The sequence below is a fragment of the Aspergillus oryzae genome, chromosome 1, assembly GCF_000184455.2.
Source record: "Aspergillus oryzae RIB40 DNA, chromosome 1".
Taxonomy (NCBI): domain Eukaryota; kingdom Fungi; phylum Ascomycota; class Eurotiomycetes; order Eurotiales; family Aspergillaceae; genus Aspergillus; species Aspergillus oryzae.
The window spans coordinates 2,815,833-2,839,935 of record NC_036435.1 but is presented as its reverse complement, the minus strand read 5'-3'; the positions used below and the strand labels follow the sequence as shown (position 1 = coordinate 2,839,935).

Below are 24,103 nucleotides of genomic sequence, written 5' to 3'. Positions count from 1 at the left end.
TATTTTCACATATATATAAAATACTAACACCGGCGACGGTAAGTCTTGCAGATTTGACTGGAATGATTTAAGCGAGGAAGAGGGAGATAACAAAATGTGTGGACTCATTGGCACTAATCCCGGAAAAATGTGGCTGTGGATAACTAGCGGCAGCGGCGGACTCTTAATGGATTCAAGCCTCCTGACGAATACCATGTTGGTTTGCGGTGCACTGCTCAGCCTTTTCTCAGGCCGGTGTGGGGTTCTATCTCAACTTGGCAGAGGCCACTATCAGTATTGTTCCCGCCGTGGTGTCTCAGCATTCAAATCCCAGCGACTACTACGGGATTCTCTTCTACAAGCGTCGAAATCAATTCTCAAGACCTTACAATAATCGTGCCAAAGCCTGGTTCCTGTCCCACCCCGCACTACGCACTAAGGCAGCCACCCAACCTTTTAAGTCGTCAGGCTAAGTCACTCTGAGACAAGATGTCGACGACAAAGTGGGCTACAGAGGCGGACTTCGCCGAACATAGGGCAACAATCACTAGCCTTTACCGTCAGAAGCCTCTTGTAGACGTCATGGAACACATGCGACGAGAGCATCATTTCCAAGCTACGTAAGACAGACGTTTGCCTCTATCGCCATGTCTGCTGAGTCATTGAATTCACAGAGCGCGTATGTACAAAGCGCGGCTGAAGAGATGGCATGTTACCAAGTACGTCAGGTATCATACAGACGATGCCCAGTGCCAGATGAGCAAGACACCACATGCACCCGTAGGCGACGCTGCTTGGTCCATAGCCTCCCGACGACCTGCGCTGCCGACTGTGGCACCAGGTCTTGGAGCACCAGTTCAGCAGCAGAAAGTACTGGACTGTCTTAAGGTTCTGGGCAAGTATGTCGATGGAAACTCAACCAACGGGCGGTGGCAGACATCACCTACATTCATGGCCTCACTTCAGAACAGCGACTGGCTGGCACAGATCACCACAGTAGCAATTCTTCTGAAAGGCGGACAGGTGCAGACAGGCTTTCAACTCCTCGGCGGCTGCTTTGATACGTACAAAACCAATCTAAAGGCTGAAAGCCCCTTGCTCACCTCTGAGACTTTTATGGCCGCTTTCCAACTTATGAGCATCTCACCTGGCTTGGGATGGTCATTCCTAAAGTACACCTGCCAGCTGAGCGGCATCGTTCTAGAAAAGTCGCACCCATTATTTCAACTACTATCAAAATATCTAACCTTGGATAGCGAAGCATTCGCCAACTGTAGCGACCTATTCCTGGGTTGCTTCCTCGACCTGATGAAGCAACATCTCTCCGGCTGGGACGATTCCCACCGCGACGCACTGTTACTGACAACCGGTCGCATGTTCTTGCTCAGCCTCACCACGTTCTCACAATATCAAGAATTCAGACGGATGTCCAGGAGCGACGAGGCAATGCCATTATTAGGCCATCAGCACGTGCTACAATGCGACAGTGGTGAGTTGCCACCCGCGGCTACGCGATCAGAGACACTTTCGCTCTATCCCCTTCATCCAGCACAAATCAAGGTGATGAAGCAGGAGCCAGGAGGAATCGATTACCTGTCTTTCGAGATGCTTTGATGTCTGCACTCTGGTAAGAACTAGTGGATAACCTCTAGCGATGCATGCACGGTATTTTCCTGCGGGTTTTTCTGGTGGCCAATCATCTAATCAGCACTACCACCATTGAGTTAGAATCTGACTCAGTTACTGTCAGTGATCTTCTAACGGATGAGTGACTCGGTAGTTCCCTTGGATTATAATGTGTTAAGGTAGCTAGTGTACATACGCTACTAATAGTAGACTAGTCTATTTTTTGGCACTCAGCTGATATCAGGAAGTGCTTTACTTCAAGAGCAAGTCCAGTTGCACAGTGAACGATCCCTAGGGTCCTCGGCAGACCTCGAGGTGCGAGTGCCGGCGAGGGTCAAGGTCTACACAGTAGTACACATGAACAAATGATGGACAGTATCATGTATTTCTTTGTAGATAACCTTAGGTATTTCAATCGCATTATGCTAGGCGGCCTTCTTCACGATGTCTGTTATATAGAGCCTGTTAGCACAGGCCCCGTAAAGGGTGTTGTTTCAACTGTTTTGTTTTATACTGGGATACGTGAAAACGGCCAAGTTGGTAGATATCGGAGACTAAGCCAACCCAGATCGGCCTGTTGGAGGAATCTTTTAGTCATTGCAGGTTAGGTCTTTGGCACACGGATTCCTTAGTTCATCATAAGATTTGGATACTAAATTAGTGTTTTCTTCTCAAAGAGTTTAACTTTTCGGTTATAACATCAGTGATCCACCATTTCTTCTAGACGACGAACCCCGACTAGGTAAATTGAATTTCGGATATCCTCCCGACATGAACGTGCCCCGTGCCAGACTTCGGCAAAATAGACATCGGGAAAGAACCAATCCTGATGGGCAGAAGGCCCTCTTAACACGTTCTATTAAGGAGGAACACCATCTTAGGGCAAATGATTGTCATGGGAGTTAATCTAAAGCCGCGAGCTTAATTGGTCACGGGGCCGGGTGGGAACCAAGACTGCTGCACTACGGGGATTTCACCATTGCTACTAAATTCGCACCATTCATTGGATGTAACCGTGCCTCGACGGGCTTCTTATCATTCAACTTACGAATCGCACCATTGGGCTCGATAGCAGCACGATGGACAACGCGAAGGAAACCGGATGACCGATGGTCGCCGGTTATAAAATGCTGCATGTCTCAGTGGTTCCGTTCCACTCTCCCCGGAATATATATCAAAATGCGAGTCCAGTCCTATAGCCATAGTCTCTCCATTTCCGGGGCTATCTAAAACATCTCTTATCTTTCATCCCCTCCTGACCCGCCTTCTTCTCGCTTCGGCATCGCCAAAATGCCCAGATATGCGGAAGCTCCAGCAGATGGGAGTGAAGTCTCATCTGGCTCTCAATTGACAAAACGTGTCAATAAATCAGAAGAGCCGTATGAGACGGTCACTGAACAGAAGGCAACGGGTCACCCACGCGAAACGGATGGCGAAGATTCATTGGGATCTCGAGGTGACGACGATGTTTTGTACGTGAAGGGACATCCCGTCATCCGAAATGGTAATCGACTCTGTAATCTCAGGTTCCTGTTACTTACAGCTAACGCTTCGCACTAGGCGCTGATGTATCTAAGTTTATTGTATCCGTCCGAGACGACGGAGACCCTTCTCTCACCTTTCGTTCTATCGTCCTAGGTTCGGTGTTCACTGCGCTTTCGAGCGTGATCACCATGCTCTATGTCTTCAAGCCATATCAAGCGCAAGTGTCTGCAGTCTTTCTGCAGCGTAGGTCTCTCCCCTTTCGGCGTCTGTCCGTGATGTCTACTTACATACTTGTCTACAGTGCTCGTCTATGTTTTTGGTGAAGCATGGGCGCGTCTTACTCCTCGCCCTGATCGGTTCAAATGGAAATGGCTGCAGACAGTACTCACATTTCTTAACTTCGGTCAGCGCTTTACCATCAAAGAGCATGTGGTAGCCGCCCTGATCGCGTCGTCTGGAAATAACGGCCTCAATGGTGTGGAGGTCTATGCCGTGGAACGACTGTTCTATAATAGAGGTGTATCCGCAACGACCGCGGTCCTGGGAACCTTTTCTATGGCCCTTTGTGGATTTGTCCTAGCAGGTATCATGCGGCCGCTCATTGTTTACCCTGGGGAGATGGTGTACTGGTCCACTTTACCCCAGGTGGTTCTCTATCAGAATCTTCATTTTGACCGGCGCGCCAACAAAGATCGGCTGACCAAGTTTGGCTGGGCCATGTTACTAACCGCTGTCTGGGAATTATTTCCCGCGTACATCATGACTTGGCTTTCGGGTTTTTCTATCTTCTGTCTCGCCTCCATGAACGCGCCAAAACACACTCGGACCATTTTCTCTACCATCTTTGGAGGCGCTTCGTCTAACGAAGGTATGGGCCTCTTCAACTTTTCGCTGGACTGGCAGTATATTCAGAGCACATACCTTTCGCTACCAATCAAGCAACAGCTGAACACTTGGATTGGTTACGTTATTCTGTATGCTGCTATACTCGGTCTATACTACAGCAATGCCTGGGATGCGAAGACCTTCCCGTTCATGTCCACGTCTCTTTTCCAGAGCAATGGCACACAGTTCTCAACGTCATCCGTCATAAATAGTCAGGGAACCATTGATTTCACAAAGCTCGAGGAAACAGGCCTACCTTCTTTGACTTCAGCCACCGTCTGGGGATACCTTACCCAGAACCTGGCCATCGGAGCTTTAATTACCCATGTTTTCATTTTCTACGGCAAGGATATGGTGCTCGCGTGGAAGCAGTCACGTAGCAAGACTCAACCGGATCCACACTATCAGGCGATGCTGAAGTATAAGGAAGTCCCGATGTGGTGGTACCTGGTTCTGTTCATCCTGGCCTTTGTCGCCGGACTGATTGTCAACATCAAAGGCGAAACCACTCTCCCAGTCTGGGGCTACATCGTTTCTCTTCTTCTCGGTGCCTTCATTGCGCCCTTCTCCTGTGTCCTCTACGGTCTCTACGGAACCGGAGTGTCCACCAACCAGCTGTCCAAGATGGTGGCAGGTGCCCTTCACCCTGGCCGCCCCCTGGCCAATCTCTATTTCGCCAGCTGGTCCCACCAATGCATCCTTCTCTCCGTCAACCTAGCCAACTGGCTCAAAGTCGGACAATACACCAAAGTTCCCCACCGCGTCATGTTTGCCACCCAAATCTACGGCACCCTCCTCGGCGCAGCCTTAAACTACGTCGTCATGACCACGATTGTGAGCTCCCAACGAGAGATCCTCCTCGATCCCGTCGGAAACAACGTCTGGAGCGGCTCAACCATACAAGGCTTAAATTCCCAGGCGATCACGTGGGCCCTCGCAAAGGACATGTACGGCGTTAGCAGCCGCTATTTCATCGTGCCCCTCTGTCTAGTCATCGGCCTCGCCTTGCCCCTCGTGCACTGGGGTCTGGGGAAAGTGATCCCCCGTCTTCGAAAGCTACCGCTCAACACAGCGATTATTGTTTCGTACGCCGGTAATCCGTACTATGGAAATACGTCGTGGATTTGGTCGTCGATTGTCGTCGGCCTTTTCTCGCAGTTCTGGCTCAGACGTCGCCTGCCGGAGATCTATAACAAGTATAATTATCTGATTGGGGCTGCGATGGATGGAGGTTCGCAGATTATTATCTTTGTTCTTTCGTTTGCGGTCCTTGGAGCTGCTGGTAAGGAACGGCCATTTCCTACGTGGTGGGGAAATCCTCAGGGTAATCCGGATCATTGTTTGTAAATATCACTCATATGCTGTAGATATACTACATGTATATACATCACGAAGATAGGACACTTCTTTCCAGAATCAAAAGCACATAATTTTAAACCATGACTACTTCCAACTCATCCACTAAATACACACCATAGAAACCCCACTCTCTCTCATAAATTCTAACCCATATCAATCCACCCCCAAAAACCAGATTAACCACCTTCCCAATTCATACAAGCCAGTAATTCTCACGCTAGAAAATAGCCTTACGAAACCGTTTCCACATTTTCGGCTAAATTTCCACGCGACAAGAGGTCTAACCGTTCGGCTACTTGCTTAACCTGGGGGCCAAATGCCCCTCTACCAATAAACGTCCCTTGGCCACGCATGTCTAATTACGATCTTCAATGTGGGCTGCTTAACGTGCCGAATGGCTTGGGATCGTGGTTAAGCTATTGGCTAGGCTTGGGTTCTGGATTTGATCTTGGTATTTCTTACTTTTGGGGGTTCTTTTTGTGTTTATTGGGATTTGGCTGTGTACGCGGTACTATATGATAATGGTTGATTTTTAGATAGGGTATTGTGGGTGGAATGTGTTTTGAGAGAAGAATAATGAATTCTTGGCTTTCGTCTAGTGAGGGTAGGTTTGTGGGTGCATAAGGAAGCGAATTGAGTTCTGGCTTCGGGTTTTCCGAGTGTAGATGTAGACTAGAGAGTGCTACGCTGGCTCATATTGCCAACGGGGCGGCCAGTAGTAGTAGAATTGTGAGGTATTTGTTTAGTGAACTCTTGCTTGCTGCGCCGGTGGCTAGTGGTGGTTGGCTCGAGGAAGGGGAGGACGGTGATGTGGATGCTGTCACGGGGTTGGAGGTAGGGTTGGATGTAGAGTTGGAGGCGGTGTTGTTGTCGTGGATTGAAGTCGTAGGTGAGGTGTCGGGAATTGAGGAAGTAAGTGAGGCCGTTGCGTAGACTTTAGAGATAGGTGATAGAGTTGTTGCGGAGAGTACTTAGGGCACTGCATGTCAGTTTGAGTCTTCAGGGGGGTTCTCTCAGTATAGTGGGAGTAGGTCATCTTAAGATAGCGTCCTGGGCTGGAAGGTGAGGCATGGTGGACTAACCTGTAGAAGAGGATGTGGTCGCCCCTGAGCTGTCGCCCTTGACACTGCCATCAATTGCTTTGATAGACTTCCATGAACCAGACTTATCCGTATATTCATACTCAGAGCCAGACGAGTAGTCGGTGACCTTGATCGATTTCAAGAACATGGTAAAAGGTCCTTTCAAATAGTCGACCTGGCCACCAGCCCATTCTGTGGTTGGACTTAGTTAGAAGTTCATAAACAAGCATTAAGAGTGCATGTTCCGTACCAATTGTTCCTGGAGAATTGGAAGGATCTCCAGCAGCCCAAGGGCCCACCTTGATGAAGCAGGGTGTCTGCGGATACTGTCCCTTGGCGTTCTTTTCCTCCAATGTACGAACGGTATTGCCATCAATTTGCCAGAGAATCCGGTTACTATCCCAATCGATAGTATAAGTCTTGAACGTCTCATGGTTCCCGGGATCTGGGTGAAAGGCACCACGGTCATAAGTAGTGGTATCGCCTTTTCCAAAGTAGTTCGTCTGAACCTGAGCGTTGTCTCCACCCAGCCACTCCCAATCAATCTCATCCAGACAGTCTGATTGAAGAACTGCACTGCTGACTATACCAGCGCCCGGTGCAGCTTTGATGGTGTATTCCACTCGACCGAACATGATGTAGAAGTCGGACTGGAGCACGGGGCCGTCGAGCTTCTTCGCGACGGTCAACGCCACGCCGTCCTTGTCTTGGGTGACAGTTCCAACAGTCTTCCATTTATTAGGTAGCGACTTGGTAAGATCGAATGTAGCTGAGGTTCCAAAGGCAGGATCTTTCGGACAGTCTATCGAAGTTAGATTGTCGACCTGGGATTGTCATAGTGAACGTCACTCACTAGTCTTTGTGGGATTGCACGAAGTGAAGGTTTGAGCATCTGCCAGATAAGACAGCATCAGGATGGTCATGACCATGGCCATGATGTAGCATGACAAGGTCATACTGTGTGCGAACATTGTTTCGCCCGTCGGGTTGTCGAAATGAGGGTGATATTAGGGACTATCTCTATGGTGACAAGGTTGCTTAAATATGACAATATGACAGAGTCTAAGAGAGTCATATAACAAAGAGGTCCATTACGCCCGTGTCTTTAATATAGACCATGGTTCAGAGAGTGAATTTGCCGGTCATGCCCGGCTATTTTTAGTCGGTGGGAGGTCATCTGAAGCCAAGTTGAACTTCACTGTATTCATTGTACATTCACTGGATGACAGTCAGCAAATTGCCTCGGCATGACTATAATAGGACTGAGTTCAAGTGAGAATCGGAGTAAACCCAAATATAAAAGCACACTGTTGCCGTTGGTAAGACTTTCTACGACCTTAACATGTCGTATATGCTACTCGGGTGCTCTTGTGACACTGTGACGGGATCCAACGGGTTCTGTCTGCTCTACTGTCATTGTCTACTTGCGTTTAGAACTCTGGTTACGATATCCAGTGATTGGTAGTAGACAGCTCCCCCTTCCTTTCCTCTTGAATAGCATATACTACTGTTCGTTTCATCTGTTGGTTTCGGTGGAACAAGCTCGCGTGAGCCGATGGAAATTCTCTCCTTCTGTCTCGCCTCCAGCTCTGAAGTAGGTATGATCAAGCGACTTCGCATACATTGACCTCATCTGACGCATTGGAGTGGCTAGTGCATTCTTGAGATACTGTCGGAGGTTACGAGCTTGAGTTACGGCAACCCACGTGTGCTCTTCCGTAACAAGGTCTTGAGGAATGAAGGCGTTCGCTTCGGTCCCAAAAGCTATGAGGATCAGTCTCATCTGGGCTGTGTTCAAGCAAGGGATTTCCAACATAGCCGCACGAAGAATGTGAATCGAGCTCTACTCAGTTGGACCTGAGGTCAAGTCTGCTGGACTACTTGCTTCTCGGAGGGTTTTGGACAGGGGTTACTCTTTTAAGTTATATAGTACAGTATTATAGTACTGCACAAAAGAGTAAGACATTTCTGAAACACTCACCATGTCTTTAATGCATTGTATGCTTTTTGAAACAATCTAATGGAGTTAATTGTAAATTCCAAATTTCTTTTGTAGGGTTTCACAAAGTCATTCATTGTGTTGATAACTCATGTGACGTGCGTTGACAGAATGTCACGTTTCAAGGGAAACAAACAACAAACCTGCCGCATTGTTGAGGTTGATCTGTGACAAGTCATTCTGGGTGTGTACCCAAAACCCGACACAAAGCCGAGAGAGAAGACATCCAAAAGATTATCCGCCCACACAAGAAGATTTCCGGTGGCCGATCAATGTGCGCCTGTCCTTGCAGGAGGATTTAATGCAGTGTGATTGGACAATTCAACCGGGCTGGGGAGGGGGAAAGATGACAGGGACAACGTTTGTCCATGTTAGACGAGACACGCAGCCTCGCGTCAGCTGAGATAGCCTTGCAGCACCTTTTCTCCCCTTTCATCCAAATTCCATCATGTTTTCGGACTTGTCATCCGTCGCGGACAATGCCATCTTTTCAACCCCCTATCTCACAACGCGGTCGCAGCTTTCCGTCGCATTCTGACATTCAGCTCCGAATTCAACTATCAACAGCTTCGCAATAAATAATTTCTGTGAATCGCTCGTATGCTGGTGGCGGATTTGCCCCCGGTTTCCCCATGTCACATCCACTCGTGGCAGCAGTGTGGGAACAGCTACGGCGTCGTGACATAACCAATATCGTGAGGGAAATTATCGGCGAACATGCCACGGATGTCGCCATCTTCCAAGCGGAAGATGCTTCCGATGTCGCCAAAATCGAGCATCTGATGCACGCCGTCTTCTGGATCAAAGCTATATTCGACTTGCAGAGAACCTATCTGCAGGGACTGACGAATTTTGACGATGGCCACCCTTCCTCCACTTCATACCTACTCCCCTCCGAAGTGATTTTCTCGACCCTCATGTACCTAGTACAGGTGAAGCCGAAGTTGTTCCCGTGCAGCAAACCACCCGCTCCGGAGCTGGTCAAATACAGACACTTTCTCGCCCTCACGTTGCTTGCCGGTGCGCGGCTGCTTCTGTTGCGAGGTCAGAGCATTCGCCATGAGATGAAATTCAATCTTGAACGTGCGATCAGGAAAGCATGGCAAGACTCGGAGCTGCCCGGCGCAGAGAGGTTTATGGTCAGCAATTTGCTGCCGAAAGTCATCGATAGTATAGAATCCTCGGATTCGCCATCTAAAAGTCATTTGAATTTTTCTGCATCGCAGGGAAGTAACTCTAAATTCACTGCCATGGAACCTGTAAGTTCTAGCTTGCATCTCTGTAAGCTTTCCCGGAAACAAGTCCGGCTTACGCATGATAGAACTCCTTACTGGGGAACACAGAGACTCTAACCGACCTTTTGACTGGTCTTCTGAAGAAAAACACCGACCAGATGACCCCCTTCTTATCTTTGTTTGACATGCTATGGGCCGCCGAGGCGACAATGGTACAGTCCCATATAGATCGCCGCCGTATGTCCCAAGAACAAGGGCATAGCCTAGTTGCAGCACTGGACGTGGACGATATCTTTGATCATGCGCGAGAGAACAAATTGAAACTAGCGAAGACGGTTCTAGCGGCGTTCAATGATGAATTCACGGCACCTCCGCTACAAATCCTTGCGACAGTTGTGCTAAGCCAGAATGCGGAAGCTCATCCACCACTCCAAACACGAAGAATCCGGGATACTTGGGCTCAGCTATCTCGTATTAGGGAAGTCTGCGAAGCATCACTAAGTCATCTGGTGAGATGGCTTATCAACCGCAGAGTCCAGTTGTGGGGTTGCAACGGAGAGCTAGAGGCTACCTCACACCACTATCAACAGAATCTCACAGAGTGGTTACAGCTTTCACCCCTCCAAGAAGCGAATCCATCAAATCGTCAAGATGAAGTACTTTACGTTGTGGATTGCCCTGCTGGCCATTCAGTTCCCAGGTCATTACTAGAAGAGCGAATGGACAAAAATGCGTGCGAGGTATGCCAATTCCCTCAGGATGCTGTATCTGTATTGGTTCCATCATAATGATAATGGAGGGTTAACATCTCGATAGCAATTGCGAGCAAACTCTCAAATGCTTACACTGAATATTTACTGCCCTTTGTGTCCAACAAACACGAAAATACAGCATGCACGGATGGTGGAAGCTGCCAGGCTTTCCCAACCACGCATCGGCTTCGAAACGGCCAGTACTAGAAGCTACTCCTTTCCCGATTCTATTTCTCGAGACACGACCTCCTCAAGCTCCCTCAGTCATTCCACCAGCCATTCATCGGTGCGTGTAGACTCAGGCGATGGAACATGGAGTCCGATCTCGCCTGCGACTTTCAAGCCAGTTTTCAGTCCGATGAATAGCAAACATTCTCCTACAACACCCTCTGACCCACATAACTCATTTTTGGCGCGTGCTAAAACCGATTTTTTATATGAAAAGTCCACCGCAAAGTCGTTTCCTCGAGAGCTGAAGAATGTCTCTCTACCCTTCTCCACTGGTTCTTCCCTGTTTCGACGGGTCTCAGTGAAGAAGAACCATTTACCCCGTGAACCCAGATTCTGCTTCTCTGCGTCAGGCCGGAGCCTTTTTCTTTGGGGCGTTGGAAGTAATTGGGTGGCCAGGTTTGAGACACCCAGTGCAGGAGCACAGAAGCCAAGCAGTCATCGATACGATGTTTCCGGCGTACAATACGTTGCCGCCGGAGACCAGCGCTGCGCGGTGATAGCCGCTGTTGGAGAGGTAAATGGCCTTCACTCATATATGTCCGTGCAATTTGTTTAGAACTGACAACGTATACAGCATTACGAGCTTCTGGTATTCAAAGGGCTTGGCCTGAGTGCCGAAGCTCATTTGCCGATCGAGATCCACAATCCATCCCTACCTCCTATCCATATGGTTATGTCTCGCGACGATCGATACGTTGCATTTACCCTCAAAAATGAAGTTCGAGTTTACGAAATTATTGCCGGCGGTATTGTAAGAGTCTCATTTGGGGATACCGGAGACCCCAGCGCATCTCTGTACGATATGACTCCGGCGCCAACGCACATAGCCTCGCCCCTAGGAAATGACGGTACCCCAGGGCAAGAAGCGATCATTGAAAGAAAGCTTCAATTCTCGGTTGACGGGAAATATTTCGTCATTGCGACACACCTTACCGACTGCAATGCCTATGTTGACGTGTGGGACCTGTCCCTCAAACGGTGGGATACTGTCCCTGGTAAATCACAGTCGTTTAGGCTTTCTCACGTATGTATCTCGAAATCCTAGCCTTCTTATTGCATAAGTAACTAACAATACAAGCGAACGACTAACAACAAAGACCTCACCTGCGTGTTTTACGATAATGTTCACCACGCAGTGCTCTTGCCTGCCTATTTCGAAAAGGAATTCCCCAAATCATCTTCGGTCGCCGATAAAGACATGCTTAAAGACCCAAATAGCACCCGCATAACCCACGCAGCCCAATCCGCCTCCGGATCGCAGTTTGCGATTGCGAACGGCATGAACCAGATTTACCTATTCGATTCCATTGCTAGCGGATCTACGCGCGTGTCTCGGATGAAGAAAGCCTCGCATAAGATCAGTTCGTCGGTTTTTCGGCCCGGCTACTTAAGCTTGGCCTTCCCACAGGACGACGAGATTCTCCTTTTCTGGATGGACAATGGAAAATTGATGCTCCGGACGGTGCGATTGCACGAGGGGACCCAGACATCTAAAGATTACGATTTGCGCTCCGATTTTGACCGGCTGATCCTTGAACGGCCCACGGCTGATGCGCAACTCCGGCGAGCTTCCCTGCTTTCCAAACAACAAAGCCCTGAGCTGGATGGGTACATATCCATCACCAGCAAGTTGGCTGAGCTACCATCAACATGACAATCGATGGAGATACCAAAATTGCTTCCACATTAGTTCTTGGACCTGAGATCGTGGAGGATCATAATATATAAATCAATAATAACTGTTATACTTTTGTATCTATCACCGTTCCTACCTTGTCATCTCATGTACACGGAGTAGCATGCAATTCTGTTGCACATTATGAGGGATGTAGGGAGTAAACCAAAACGGTAAAATCGATGCCTGAGGACAGCGCTCTGGATCATGCACGTCATTACCAAGACCAGACTAGTGCGGGGAGCTACCCCGGAATAATTGCGATCCCGAGTCCCGAGGAGGTTCCATGATCATCAACCGTCACTTGAAAACACAAGAGACGAAGAGAGAAAATCAGTCAGTTACAAGAGATTACTTGAGGTATATTCCTTGTTTCCTGGGGACCGTCAGTAACTCGGTCGTGTCAAAAGCCACCCCCGTCCAGTTCCTTCTGTCTCTGGTGGATCGTGCGGGTGATCGACCGTCGGAGCTTCTGCAGCTTGTCACGTCCAGTACCTGAGATTGCGTGCACCTGCAATGGGCTAATATTTGCATTGACTTTTAGAAAATTCGGTGCAGGTTACTTTCCATCCAAAGCAACGCCTTCAGTAAGGGGTTCACGGCCGTTGCCGTATCGACGCAAGTTCAAACCGGCTTTGATATATATGCCTTCAAGACGACGTCATCAATCCGTTCATCCTTACGCGGACCGTCTCGGGAACTCTGGAGTAGTTCGAGTCTGAACAACAACCTCCCTCTTCCCCTTTCACTTGATTGTCTCCCACACTACACTTATCGTCATGTCTGAGACTGAGATTCGCGATGCCCGTCGGCCCTCTCAGGCCGAGAATCAGACCATTCTCAAATCTGAGATCCCGTTGAAAGAGCGCTTTTTCCGTTACTTTCAACATGAGATCACTGGTATGACCTAGTTGATGGACTGTGATCCTATATGCACAGTCGGAGATCATCTGACACCCGTGCTTCCTCTAGCTCTGCAAGAACAGATGGACCGTCTCGCGGATACCTCTCTTGTGGGAGAACGGACGGATGCGACCGACCACTGCCTAGCTGGTATTGCCCGATTGTCCAACGAAGTCAAGGATGCCGCGAGCTATATCCCCACATATGACCAGCGGATATATGCGGAAGTAAGTTGAAGGAATATGGCTCCACGTGTGTCTTGTATTGATCTATCGTCTAGGCTATCAAAGCCCTGCAGGATAAGCTGGTTGAGACTCGGGCGACGGTCGAGCCGCGTCCGAAGTTCAGCTTCAAGAACAAAAAGAATGCCTCGGCAATTTCCTTGTCTGATGCGGCCAACATAGTCTACCACGGTCGGAGTATGCCTGGATACCTTTCGCCGGGGACATCCTCCGTGGACTCATCCGCCGCCCAGACACCCAACTATCCCTCCACACCCTTGAATGAGCCGGATCGCATGCTGCAGCCGAGAGCAGAGATCGCCCCAACTTCTTTCCCAGCCATCCCGACGATCGACGTAGAGGACGGTGAAGATAAGTCGAAAAGGGCGAAGGGCAAGGCCTTCGCGGCCACTGCTGTGTCGTCTGTGTCCGTGAACAACCATGTTGGGCTCCATATCATGCTTCCGTCCTCCGGCTCGACGGCTACGGTGCCGGCCTCCATCACGTCCTTGCGGCATTGCGTCGTGGACATGTCCATCCCAACTGCCAACGGCAAACCCTACGCCAGTTTAACGATCAAGGGCGTCAAGGAGAGCCTGCTCGTTTGCGGACAGATTAATGGTCCCGCCCACATCACCGATGTAGAGAACAGTACCATCGTAGTTACCTGCCGACAATTCCGCATGCACAACTGTTCCAACGTTGATGTCTACCTGAGCGCATCCAGCAACCCGATTATCGAGGACTGCACAAATATTCGATTTGCGCAGATACCGAGAGTATACGTATGTGACAGTTATTCTTGCTTTCACCGCAACCCCGCTAACACATGGCATTGCAGGCTTTGGACCACGACCACCCAGACAGTGAAGACCGCTGGAGCCAGGTGGAAGATTTCAAATGGATCAAGTCAGAACCCAGCCCTAATTGGAGTTTGATTCCTCGTGAGAGCGCGGTCCCCGAGGAAGTATGGGCTGAAATCGTCCCTGGTGGCCCCGGATGGTCCCTCGACGACATTTTACGCGCGATCAATATTACCAACTAGCGACGACTCTCCACACATGGGATGCCCCCTGTGGCTGCATATAGGTATACCAATGCAAATGCAAATACTCGGTCATAGTTATGAAACATTTGACGCAGATAACGCACTTGACTAGGGATCTCTCCACCATTTAGTTGACCCATCTGGTTGCCATTATGTTCTTATCCAATTTTGGAACGTATTTTTCTCTTCTATCACACGTCAGTTGACTTTTGATCTACTACGCTATGAGATTCAGGCACGGCAAGATTGCATCGAAGAAACGGGCGTTCATGGCCAACTCATCTCTTTCCCGATGGCACTTTCGTTTGTACTTGTATTCGGTGCAGGCATCAATCAGAACACCGACAACCTGTCGGTTATTATATATTGTTAATTCAATGCGTTAATGGACATAATGAATCAACAGAGGCAATCTACTGATCTTTCCAGGAATATATACACAAGGTGGAAACCCTTAGAATTCGACCCTGAAGACCAGAACCTGGTTATCAATGTTGTAACCTGATTCATCGGCGTACTTGTAACGTCCAAAATCCATGTGCCCTATAGTCAAATAGCTACCAGTCAGCCCAAGTTCTTATAGAAAGCAACACCAGGGGAAAAGACTCACCATCCTGCGTCATAAAGTCATTATCACTGAAGCTGAACAAGAAATACTCCTTCTTCGCCGAGCCACGCTTCTGCTGATCCGTGTCCACCGGAACAAGCGCAAAGCTCTCCCACTTCTCATTCAACAGCCACGCATCCTGCGCTCCACCATTATGAAGCCCAAACTTGGCCAACTCCGACTCCACATTATAATCCAAAAACTCGCAATACTCAACCGGGGTAATGCCATCCTTCAACACCCCCTTGGATGAAGCAACACTCGCCCCCACCCCATCAAACGTGCCCTTCAAATCCGTGGTCGAATTCCCAATCGCAACCACATCCGCATGCCGATACACAGATCGCGTCTCATCCTGTCCATGCCCGAACCCCGAATCCCGGGACAGTACCAAAAAGTCCCCCGAAGGAAGCATATGCATCTCCGACTGCGACGCCACAACCGATTCATTCTGCGTATAATCCTCATACTTCGGCAACAGCACCACATACTCGTGCCTGTAGACCGGGGTTCCAGAGGCAATATCATATTCGAGAAGACGCGCCGGTTGCCGGTTCTTCTTCTTCGGACCGCCTTCTTGGTTCAGCGCGGACTGCATCATGGTATATAATGTCTTTCCGTCCGGGGATATAGTCAACGCTTCTAGGCCTTGGTTATTGTTTCGTCCCGATTGGGGATCCTCTGGGTTAATTGTTAACTCCGGATTATAGACTGGTGGACTGGCTGCGCTGAAACTCAATGTCCCGTTTCGACGAGGTAGGATTGCCTCCGGTGGTTGGATCGCCAGAATCATCTTCCCCTCTGGACTGAATTTGTACACGTACGGTCCGTATTCATCGGACACCCAGAAACTGCCGTCGTTGTCGATCGCCAGACCCTCCGGATCTAGGGAGATGCGCTTCCCGCCGGGTCCTGCGCCGCCGAAGCCATCGCCGACGTAGGTGGCTGCTGGCAGCGGCGGGTAGCCTGGGTAGGATGCTGCGCCGGTAACGTCGGCGTCTAGACCGGTGGTGGGGAGGCCGTCGGGGCCGGTGAGGAGGATTGTGTCGAGGTATTTCAAGTGCAGGTTTGGGGGGGAGGGGTGTTGGGCAGAGGCGTTGTGTGTCAGGGTGAGGGTTAGGGCGATTTTGTGGATGCGTGGTTGGAAGTTTAGGGTTCCGTTTGTGTTCCTGTATGTATGTTGAGTTAGATAATGTATGTATGTTTGGGCGGGGGTGAGTTATATGTACCAGCCACGATCAGGGAGAGCATAGACAATCCCGGAATAGGTGTTTGGCGCTGTTCGGCGCCAGGAATCTGGCTTAATGGCTATAGAACTGCCGATTCCGCCGATTGTGTCGCCATACTTGTCGGTTGCGTTGGAGGGGATGAACCCGTAGCCTTCTAGGCCGGTGTATGCATAGGTTGTGCCGCCGCAGGTGGTCTGGTTGACGACGTTGGATTTAGATCGGAGAGTTGCTGCTGCTGCCGTCCAGGGCAGTGCAGTCAGTAGTATGGGTAGCTTCATTGGGATATAGAAACTGGACAATTGAATACTAGAAAGTTGTAGGGCTATGATAGTAAATTAGTAATACCCGGAGTAGAGGATGTATAAGTTTTCTAAGGTATATACATACATGTGGGAATGAAGTCAATAAATATATCCGGCATGAATGACGATAATCCAGGGTTCATGCCTAATTCATTGACTTTTCTCTGTACCTGGCTGAATGGAGTCACAGCTGAACTCATGCTCCGATGCCGAGATAGGCCAAGATCAACGTGGTGGAAGGTCTTCTTCCCATTCGCTCGGGCTTGAATTACTTACATCCTGTCAGGCCAATGGCATTGTGGGGAACCCTTGGCGATGGTTTTAGTTTTAGACTAAATCTATGGACTATTACTGTTTTATACTATGATGTGCATGCTTTTCCATCACTCGACATTCATGCCTCAGGTGTCATTGCGGGTTTACTGCTTTGAGCCCTACTACGTCGGATTAAATGTCATTGTATACATAAGCTGTTAAATGAACAAAATATAATTATTTTAAATGTTTACTTCTTAGAGAGTGATAATTTTTTAATTTATAACTGTGTGAGTATATATCCCAGTAGACATATTCCATACTGGTCAAAAGTCACTATAACCAGACCCTAGACATGCAGATCCATGGATATAGTAGTTTGCAAGATAGTGGCCAAATCCAGGTACATCATATGAGATGCTATATATGACTGTTAAATACTCTCAGTATATAAACACTCGATACCTAGTTCCATTGTCTTTGTATACTAAGTTTTAAGCCTCACTTAAGTTCTTCCACAGTTCCTACTAGTATATATCACAAATTAACCAGGCAAGACAATACCCTACCAGAGGCAGAAATTACTAGAACACTGCAAAATTCCAGTAGATAAGATACCGTATGCTTTCTCCGAGTGAGATTACAGAGAAATATCTATCCAATCTCATAGTGGATATTCGAGAGTCGAGACACACTTAGCCATTCGAGAGATATTGGAGGCTTGGAGCTGGAAAGTGTGCTCCCAGCTAGGCAAAAAGGTCAATATGATCAGACCCCTGGTCTCACCTTATATAGTCTACGCCGTGGCATATGCACATGATGAAATAGACATGCAGGAACAGTAGTGTGCATCTAGATCTGAATCGTGGCCAAGATCCAGTTACATGACTGACTGTTCGATACTCATAGTTCATAAACGCCCGAACCCTGTAATCCGTGAAGTCGCTTTGCCCTTGCATAGCTACAATACCCAATGGTATGCCTTGTACTGGCTTACTAGTTCTCCGAGGGTATCCATGCTTCCATGCACTTATATGCCGCGGGCGTAACTAAGTCAGCAGCAAGTTCCTCCAGCAATGGCGCATGTTTATTATGCTTTTCCCTTGTGCCAGTTTCTTCTCCCATCACAGTTGTAACGAAAAGCGCTGGTTTGAACTTAATAAATTGCTATTGTTACAGCTATTAATCAACCCAGACCAGGAATTAATATGACCTCGACTTACCACGACCTCAACCAGAAAGTCCTTTAGGGCAAAAAAGACATAATGGTTGCCCTTCGGTTCCACATTATCCCGAAGATCGAGGAAGCCCGTCTCCAACGCCTTGTACAGCTATCCCATGAGAAGGGTCTTGGTTAGATTATACACAATACACAAGGGTGGAGAGTGACTTACATAGAACGTCGCCCGCACAAGCTCGTTCATCTTATCGGGTTCTCCCCTTTCTATCGCCCCATCGGCGGATGTCTCTTGATTTGAGTCCGGCTTTAGCAATCTAACCTGGTCGACAACTTCCTTCATTTGTTTCTCGGGGCCCGCCAGATCATTAATTAGAGTCGTCATACAATAGCCTCCACAGCTAACGTAGATTGTCAGCCTTTTTGCTACGGGGGACGGATTTATGGGGTCTGCACACCAGAATTTAATAATAGCATCATCTAACATCTTCATTGTCTTTATGACCGTGTCCAATGCTTTCTTTGCTTGAGACATGTTCGGCTTGTAGAAAGTGATGAGAGATATGTTCATGTAAAAAGAGATTACTGTAGAAAGAAATGAGGGTGATTCCGGGTTTGTCCATGGATCATATTCATAGATGGATGTTCACAGCGAGTTCCTGATCAGGCCTAGCGCCTACGCGATAAGGTAAACACTTAAGTGGTTCAAATATAGTTTACACATGACTCTAGGTTCATGCCTCAGGTGTCATGGCACGGTTATATACAGAGTACTCAGCTCTATCAATCTCCCTTCTTAAGGTTTGGTATAGCTTTGATATAACAATTTGACCATGATAAGGCAAAAAAGCACAAAACGAATATCCTGGCAGCAATAAAAACACACCTGATGGATAACAACCATGCCCACACTTGATCTTCATACCTTCTCGTGCTGCAGTTGTCTTGCATAACACGCAATCTTGGAGTTTAGTACCCCATGCCACCATAGCTATCTGAGCCACCATAGCTATCCGAATTTCCCATGCCACCATAGCTGTCTTGGCTCCCCGAATCAATCACACTCGGTGGACTTTCCATGGAGCTTCCCTGTTCCCCCATACTGTTTTCGCTTCCAAATGAACTCCCCATGCCACTTGAGCCACCGTATGGACTGTCCATCGAGCTTCCCATTCGACTATCAGAGCCAGTGGGACTATCCGAGCTTCCATACGGGCTTCCTGAGCTGCCGTATGGACTCGAACTTTCCATCGAACTGCCAGGGCCGGTCAGACTGCCTGAGCTTCCATACGGGCTTCCGGAGCTGCCATATGGACTCGAACTTTCCATCGAACTGCCAGGGCCGGTCAGACTGCCTGAGCTTCCATACGGGCTTCCGGAGCTGCCATATGGACTCGAACTTTCCATCGAACTGCCAGGGCCGGTCAGACTGCCTGAGTTTCCGAATGGGCTTCCTGAGCTGCCATATGGACTCGAACTTTCCATCGAACTACCAGGGCCAGTCAGACTGCCGGAGTTTCCGAATGGGCTTCCCATGTTGCCCAAACTTCCTGTGTTACTTGAACCTCCTAATGGGCTTGAGGACCCCTTTTGGTTGGAGCCACTCGGGTTGTTTGAGCTTATTGTGCCACTTGTTTTAGGCGTGCTACTTGAGCCACCTGAATTGGATCCGGATCCGGATGAGCCGGTTTTACCGGTTTGGCCAGATTGGCTAGACTGACCAGACTGCCCGGACTGACCAGATTGACCAGATTGACCTCCACAACCAAGGAACACAGCTATATCAAGTTAGCATCTACCAGACCTCCATTCGACATCATCCGAACTCTCCCAAACCAACAAACCAAAGTAAAAAAAAAAAAAAAAAAAAAAAAAAAAAAAAAAAAAAAAAAAAAAAAAAAAAAAACTCACACTTCGCAAAAAGGCATAGCTCTCCGCATTACTCAACGCCGTCTGCGTATCAATGTTCATAATCTCCTGATACCCATAAACCTCATTCCCCAGCACCCCCTTCGTATGCCCCAGCTCATGCAACGCCGACGTCCTCTGATCCAACACCGTACAATCATCCGAACTCGCCGGCAAATCAAAGTACGCGGGACAGGTATTCACCTGCCCATTCGTGCCGTCCGTGCTCGCATACCCGGTCGTGGTAAAGCCCCCCGACTGACAACTGATGCTACCAGGGGAACAGGAGTAGGTGACGACGCCGCCGCCGGGCTGGGATGCTTCTTCGGCGATCTTTTCCAGGGCACTGGCTACTTGGTCCATGGCGCTGGAGTCGGTGGTTTTGAAGAAGGTTTGGAAGAGGGAGCTGGCGCTGTTGGAGCGGAGGCTGGAGGCTCCTGCTGATGCCATTTTGCCGGCGTCTGTCACTGCGGCTGAGAGGAGTTGTTTTTGGGAGTCGGTGCAGTCTGTGTATGTTGCGCGGGGTTTGAGGGACCCTGCTGTGGTGGGGAGGGCTAGGTATAGAGGGAGGATGATGCTGAGGACGTGCATTTTGGAGTGGAAATTGGTGATCTGTGTATATGATTGAGATATTTATTGAGATGGTTAAGTGACATTTCTATGTGTAGCTTATGGTCTTTATATATCCTTGAAGAATCTGATGGTCTGATAGTGTGGAGTTTGAGTCGATACAAGGGTCCCTTTTGAGACGCGCCGTTGTGTTTCATGTTCAGCCTGTTACTCAACCGGACAAGATTTGTTCCAGAACATTACTACATTAATGAAGCTATCTCGATTCCATGTCTGTTTTCAGGATTCTCGTCTCACCAATGTCGGGAATTGACTAACGTTGCATTAGGGCTTTTACAGGGTTGATCGGCTGGAAGTGGAGGTATTCCAGAACAAATGCCGAAGAGTGATCTGATCTATGTGCCTTGTTCACTCGTCATCCCTGGATTAGGCCCTAAATACAGCCTTCAAACTCTATCTACAGCATATATCTCCCTGACTTGGTGATGATCTTCAGTTGATAACCGGGTTCGAGGGTATGCCGAGAGCTGAACCGTTTCGAAGAATTTTAACATGAAACTAGATCGCATCGCCACCTTCGTAGTAGACTTACCGAGTCAAGATTTTAATATGGCTTCATAAACCAGATTGGTGGAATAACAAGATTGCATTCTTGATCTGGTTGATATTGGGGGTGGCGTAGTTAGCTAGCAGATATAGCTCGTTTCTATATTATCTCTTTACCACTCGACCAAAACACCATATAGCCCTAAGATCGTGGCTTGGACATTCTATCCCTGACATATTATACCAGTAGGACTCAATTCCATATGCTACTAGTAACAAAATAACCAGGCATATTTTGATCGTTACTCCTATTTTGGTATTCATGCATACTATCATACATTGCTCCCTCACCCACCAAATATACTCGTCCCCGAGTGAACTACTGACTTGCCCAAGTCGTTGGCACCTTAGGATACTTGCCCGCATCCAGCCCCAGATCTTTGTATACAGCATCATCACCTGGTCAAACATTAGTACATAGTTCAACATAGAACCCATGGTACCCTTACCTTTCAATGAGTCAACTCTCTCCTCATTCTCGCCCTCCAACTTCTCCAATTCCTCCCCAGGCTGCACCTCCTCAGACCGCTTGCCGTCAGACTCGGCTGTAGCAGCCTTTCCCAGATCATCTGTAGCTTCACCGATCATTAGGAACTGGGCGTTCGGATAGTCGATGAACTCAGGTATCAATGGCGCCCAGCGGTAATCCTGAAACTTTTCGCGGACACTACCCAGCAAAGTCAGTCGTGAGTTCAGGGACGATAGATGGAATTGGACAAACCTTTCAGGGTACTCAGGGTCCTTTGGGAGTTGCGCAGAGGAAGGGCCGGGATACTTCGGGTTCTTCGACTGCACAATCCAGCTGCCGCGCGCGTGAAGACCAAAGTCTTCCTGGAGAGGGCCAATCTCCCCGGGGATAGTCAAAATGTACGCCAGGTGCGAGGCTCGCTTGGTGGATGTAATCGCATAGACGCCTTCTGCATACGGCTTGGCTTCCGGCACAGTGCGTTCGCCGCGAGTCGAGGTTTCATATTTCTCACCGGCAATGAAGTTCTCCTGGAGCTCTTTCATCGTCTGTCCAGCCTTCTCGACGAAACCCATGTCTCTCTCTCTCCCGCTCGTTGGAAACTTCTTTTTGGGCAATAGCATCAGCCGACACTTCGCGCCAGCTTCTAAAGACCCCTGCGTTTGATCCAGGGGGGCCCCTAAAGGAGTTGGACGGAGTACAATGAAGCTTCGGGCAACCTCATCCACACTATTTGGTTCGGACACGTTAACACGGGGTCGGTAAAAGAAATAGATCACGCCTTTCTCGAGTATATTCGAAGGAACGGCTTCCTCTCTTTCCTTCGATTTTTGGATCCCAGATTCGACCCCATCCGCAGCGGGCTTCTCTTGGTCTACGCGTCGTCAGTATTATGCCACTTGAAACATGTACAAGAGTTATTACCGTCGGCAGATTTTGCCTGTTCAGTCTTTGATTCCTGTGAATCTTTTTTGTCATTCCCGTGCTCTTCCTTGCTTTCCTCTACTTGCTCATCTTTCTGTTCTTCTTTTGGCCCCACTGCTTGCTCTTCTCCAGGCTCTTCCTTCTTGCCCTCCGCTGGCTCCTCATTCTGTTGACCCTTCTCTTCCACTTCTGGTTTCTCATTCGACTGAGCCTTCTCTCCCTCTACTTGCTCCTCAACCGGCTGAGCCTTCTCTCCCTCTGCTTCTTGTTCACCATGCTCCTCCTTCTTTTCCTTTACATGCTTTTCCGCATCTTCCTTTCGCTCCTCCACCTTCTTGTCTTCATCCCGCGCAGCCTTCTTGTCATCCTTCTTGCTCCTCTTCGGCTCGGGACCTTTATGCGCAGCTTCCTTACGCTTTGCGCCCGCTCCACCCTTGCTCTTCGTGTCGGGACCGGCTGATATGGCTTCTTTCGCCTTCTGTGCAGCTTGGCGCGTCGAAGTCCTAGTCGCGGCCATTGTGAGTCAAGTAACGATTCAATTTAAAGATGGAGGGTCCAATTGGATGATAGGGTGTCAGGAAAAAGGGATAATTGAAAGATGACAAGCTACGAGGCGGGTCTCGACCCGAGAGATGCGACTTGTGCTGCTCCCTCAAGTGGGCAGCCGACGATGAGGACCGTCTGACGTCATCCATGCCAGCATCCTTTTCCGGACTAGCGCAGCTCAAGCAAGTCTACGGGCACGTGACCTCAGCGATCGAGATCTGGAAAGCGAGTAGTGATGTCAACGATTCTCCTCATGGTCTTTTCTCAATCTAGATCCATCTGCTCCGATGGAGTAGTCTCTTGATTGGAATTGGCGCCATGCGATGGAGATCTCGAACAGAAACTCTCCGAAGATTCTAACTCGCTCAGTCCGACATCCGAAAGGCCGCTTGCCGGACTGGCCAAAGCCTCGTTGGACTGCTTCGTTCTTCTGCGTAGCTTTCTTTGTTTAAGATTCGGCCCATCTTCACGTCGTCGAGCTTGTGGCATTCCAGGGCTTTGTTTCTGGAATACTTGGAAATACTCGGGAGCCGTGCTGGACGGTTTCCTTTTCTTGCCTCGGTTATATCTTGACATCGGCTTGGTGATACTATTGTCAGATTCACAATGTAGATCCTCCATTGAGTCCACCAGCTCGGCTTGCCAATACTCGGAATTGGGCCCTGGAAGAAACAAAATAGTAGGCTTGGAAGATACAGGGGGAGGTTCCTCCTCCGGCTCCTCAACAGCATATGGCTGTATCACAATAGGAGCGTTCTGATCGGAGTTCCGACTTAAAGGATCCTCTGGTGCATTGCTTGTATTCTGACTTTGTTGGGATGGTGTAAATTCTTGTTTATTATCTGACATTGTGGAGGCTTGGAATGGTCCAGAAGCAGTGTCGTAAATTCCAGACATCGCATCCATATCACGCTAGCCCAAGTCCAGGATAAGAACGTCTTGAATGGGATATATTGTAGTCATGCCAAATAAAGAAAGATAAAGTAGAGGACATCGCTCGGCTTCAAAGTATTGGGTTGACGTATGCATTTCA

At 48.8% G+C, this 24,103-nt stretch overlaps 11 protein-coding genes across 11 annotated transcripts; 4 read left to right on the top strand and 7 right to left on the bottom strand.

Moving 5' to 3' along the window:
* Positions 1 to 626: 626 nt before the first annotated feature.
* Positions 627 to 1,593, top strand: AO090005001342 (uncharacterized protein; the record flags this gene model as incomplete). Its single annotated transcript, XM_023237987.1, has 2 exons — positions 627 to 658; positions 708 to 1,593. The coding sequence occupies 2 exons, from the start codon at positions 627 to 629 to the stop codon at positions 1,591 to 1,593; spliced, it is 918 nt and encodes a 305-aa protein (XP_023089322.1).
* Positions 1,594 to 2,895: 1,302 nt separating this feature from the next.
* Positions 2,896 to 5,322, top strand: AO090005001343 (OPT family oligopeptide transporter; the record flags this gene model as incomplete). Its single annotated transcript, XM_023237980.1, has 3 exons — positions 2,896 to 3,121; positions 3,166 to 3,333; positions 3,392 to 5,322. The coding sequence occupies 3 exons, from the start codon at positions 2,896 to 2,898 to the stop codon at positions 5,320 to 5,322; spliced, it is 2,325 nt and encodes a 774-aa protein (XP_023089323.1).
* Positions 5,323 to 6,026: 704 nt separating this feature from the next.
* AO090005001344 (glycoside hydrolase family 16 protein) lies at positions 6,027 to 7,372 on the bottom strand (the record flags this gene model as incomplete). Its single annotated transcript, XM_001818222.3, has 4 exons — positions 6,027 to 6,268; positions 6,417 to 6,608; positions 6,667 to 7,218; positions 7,270 to 7,372. 4 exons carry the CDS (start codon positions 7,370 to 7,372, stop codon positions 6,027 to 6,029), a joined length of 1,089 nt encoding a protein of 362 aa, XP_001818274.3.
* A 2,436-nt stretch (positions 7,373 to 9,808) lies between these two features.
* On the top strand, positions 9,809 to 12,456 carry AO090005001345 (uncharacterized protein; the record flags this gene model as incomplete). The annotated part of the gene is made up of 5 exons (XM_023237970.1): positions 9,809 to 10,390; positions 10,467 to 11,147; positions 11,208 to 11,657; positions 11,796 to 12,241; positions 12,432 to 12,456. 5 exons carry the CDS (start codon positions 9,809 to 9,811, stop codon positions 12,454 to 12,456), a joined length of 2,184 nt encoding a protein of 727 aa, XP_023089324.1.
* A 631-nt stretch (positions 12,457 to 13,087) lies between these two features.
* AO090005001346 (putative tubulin-specific chaperone c) lies at positions 13,088 to 14,477 on the top strand (the record flags this gene model as incomplete). The annotated part of the gene is made up of 4 exons (XM_001818224.3): positions 13,088 to 13,208; positions 13,281 to 13,438; positions 13,492 to 14,217; positions 14,274 to 14,477. The coding sequence occupies 4 exons, from the start codon at positions 13,088 to 13,090 to the stop codon at positions 14,475 to 14,477; spliced, it is 1,209 nt and encodes a 402-aa protein (XP_001818276.1).
* Positions 14,478 to 14,934: 457 nt separating this feature from the next.
* Positions 14,935 to 16,761, bottom strand: AO090005001347 (esterase-like/phytase family protein; the record flags this gene model as incomplete). Its single annotated transcript, XM_001818225.1, has 4 exons — positions 14,935 to 15,023; positions 15,091 to 16,256; positions 16,317 to 16,638; positions 16,704 to 16,761. 4 exons carry the CDS (start codon positions 16,759 to 16,761, stop codon positions 14,935 to 14,937), a joined length of 1,635 nt encoding a protein of 544 aa, XP_001818277.1.
* A 964-nt stretch (positions 16,762 to 17,725) lies between these two features.
* On the bottom strand, positions 17,726 to 18,621 carry AO090005001348 (uncharacterized protein; the record flags this gene model as incomplete). Its single annotated transcript, XM_023237952.1, has 5 exons — positions 17,726 to 17,731; positions 17,767 to 17,922; positions 18,097 to 18,204; positions 18,268 to 18,451; positions 18,509 to 18,621. The coding sequence occupies 5 exons, from the start codon at positions 18,619 to 18,621 to the stop codon at positions 17,726 to 17,728; spliced, it is 567 nt and encodes a 188-aa protein (XP_023089325.1).
* Positions 18,622 to 19,019: 398 nt separating this feature from the next.
* On the bottom strand, positions 19,020 to 19,586 carry AO090005001349 (uncharacterized protein; the record flags this gene model as incomplete). The annotated part of the gene is made up of 1 exon (XM_001818228.3): positions 19,020 to 19,586. One exon carries the CDS (start codon positions 19,584 to 19,586, stop codon positions 19,020 to 19,022), a length of 567 nt encoding a protein of 188 aa, XP_001818280.3.
* Positions 19,587 to 19,669: 83 nt separating this feature from the next.
* AO090005001350 (uncharacterized protein) lies at positions 19,670 to 20,549 on the bottom strand (the record flags this gene model as incomplete). Its single annotated transcript, XM_023237943.1, has 2 exons — positions 19,670 to 19,708; positions 19,962 to 20,549. The coding sequence occupies 2 exons, from the start codon at positions 20,547 to 20,549 to the stop codon at positions 19,670 to 19,672; spliced, it is 627 nt and encodes a 208-aa protein (XP_023089326.1).
* A 904-nt stretch (positions 20,550 to 21,453) lies between these two features.
* On the bottom strand, positions 21,454 to 23,041 carry AO090005001351 (uncharacterized protein; the record flags this gene model as incomplete). The annotated part of the gene is made up of 5 exons (XM_023237936.1): positions 21,454 to 21,533; positions 21,584 to 21,801; positions 21,856 to 22,279; positions 22,331 to 22,474; positions 22,525 to 23,041. 5 exons carry the CDS (start codon positions 23,039 to 23,041, stop codon positions 21,454 to 21,456), a joined length of 1,383 nt encoding a protein of 460 aa, XP_023089327.1.
* A 293-nt stretch (positions 23,042 to 23,334) lies between these two features.
* On the bottom strand, positions 23,335 to 23,967 carry AO090005001352 (uncharacterized protein; the record flags this gene model as incomplete). The annotated part of the gene is made up of 1 exon (XM_001818230.3): positions 23,335 to 23,967. One exon carries the CDS (start codon positions 23,965 to 23,967, stop codon positions 23,335 to 23,337), a length of 633 nt encoding a protein of 210 aa, XP_001818282.3.
* Positions 23,968 to 24,103: the final 136 nt, after the last annotated feature.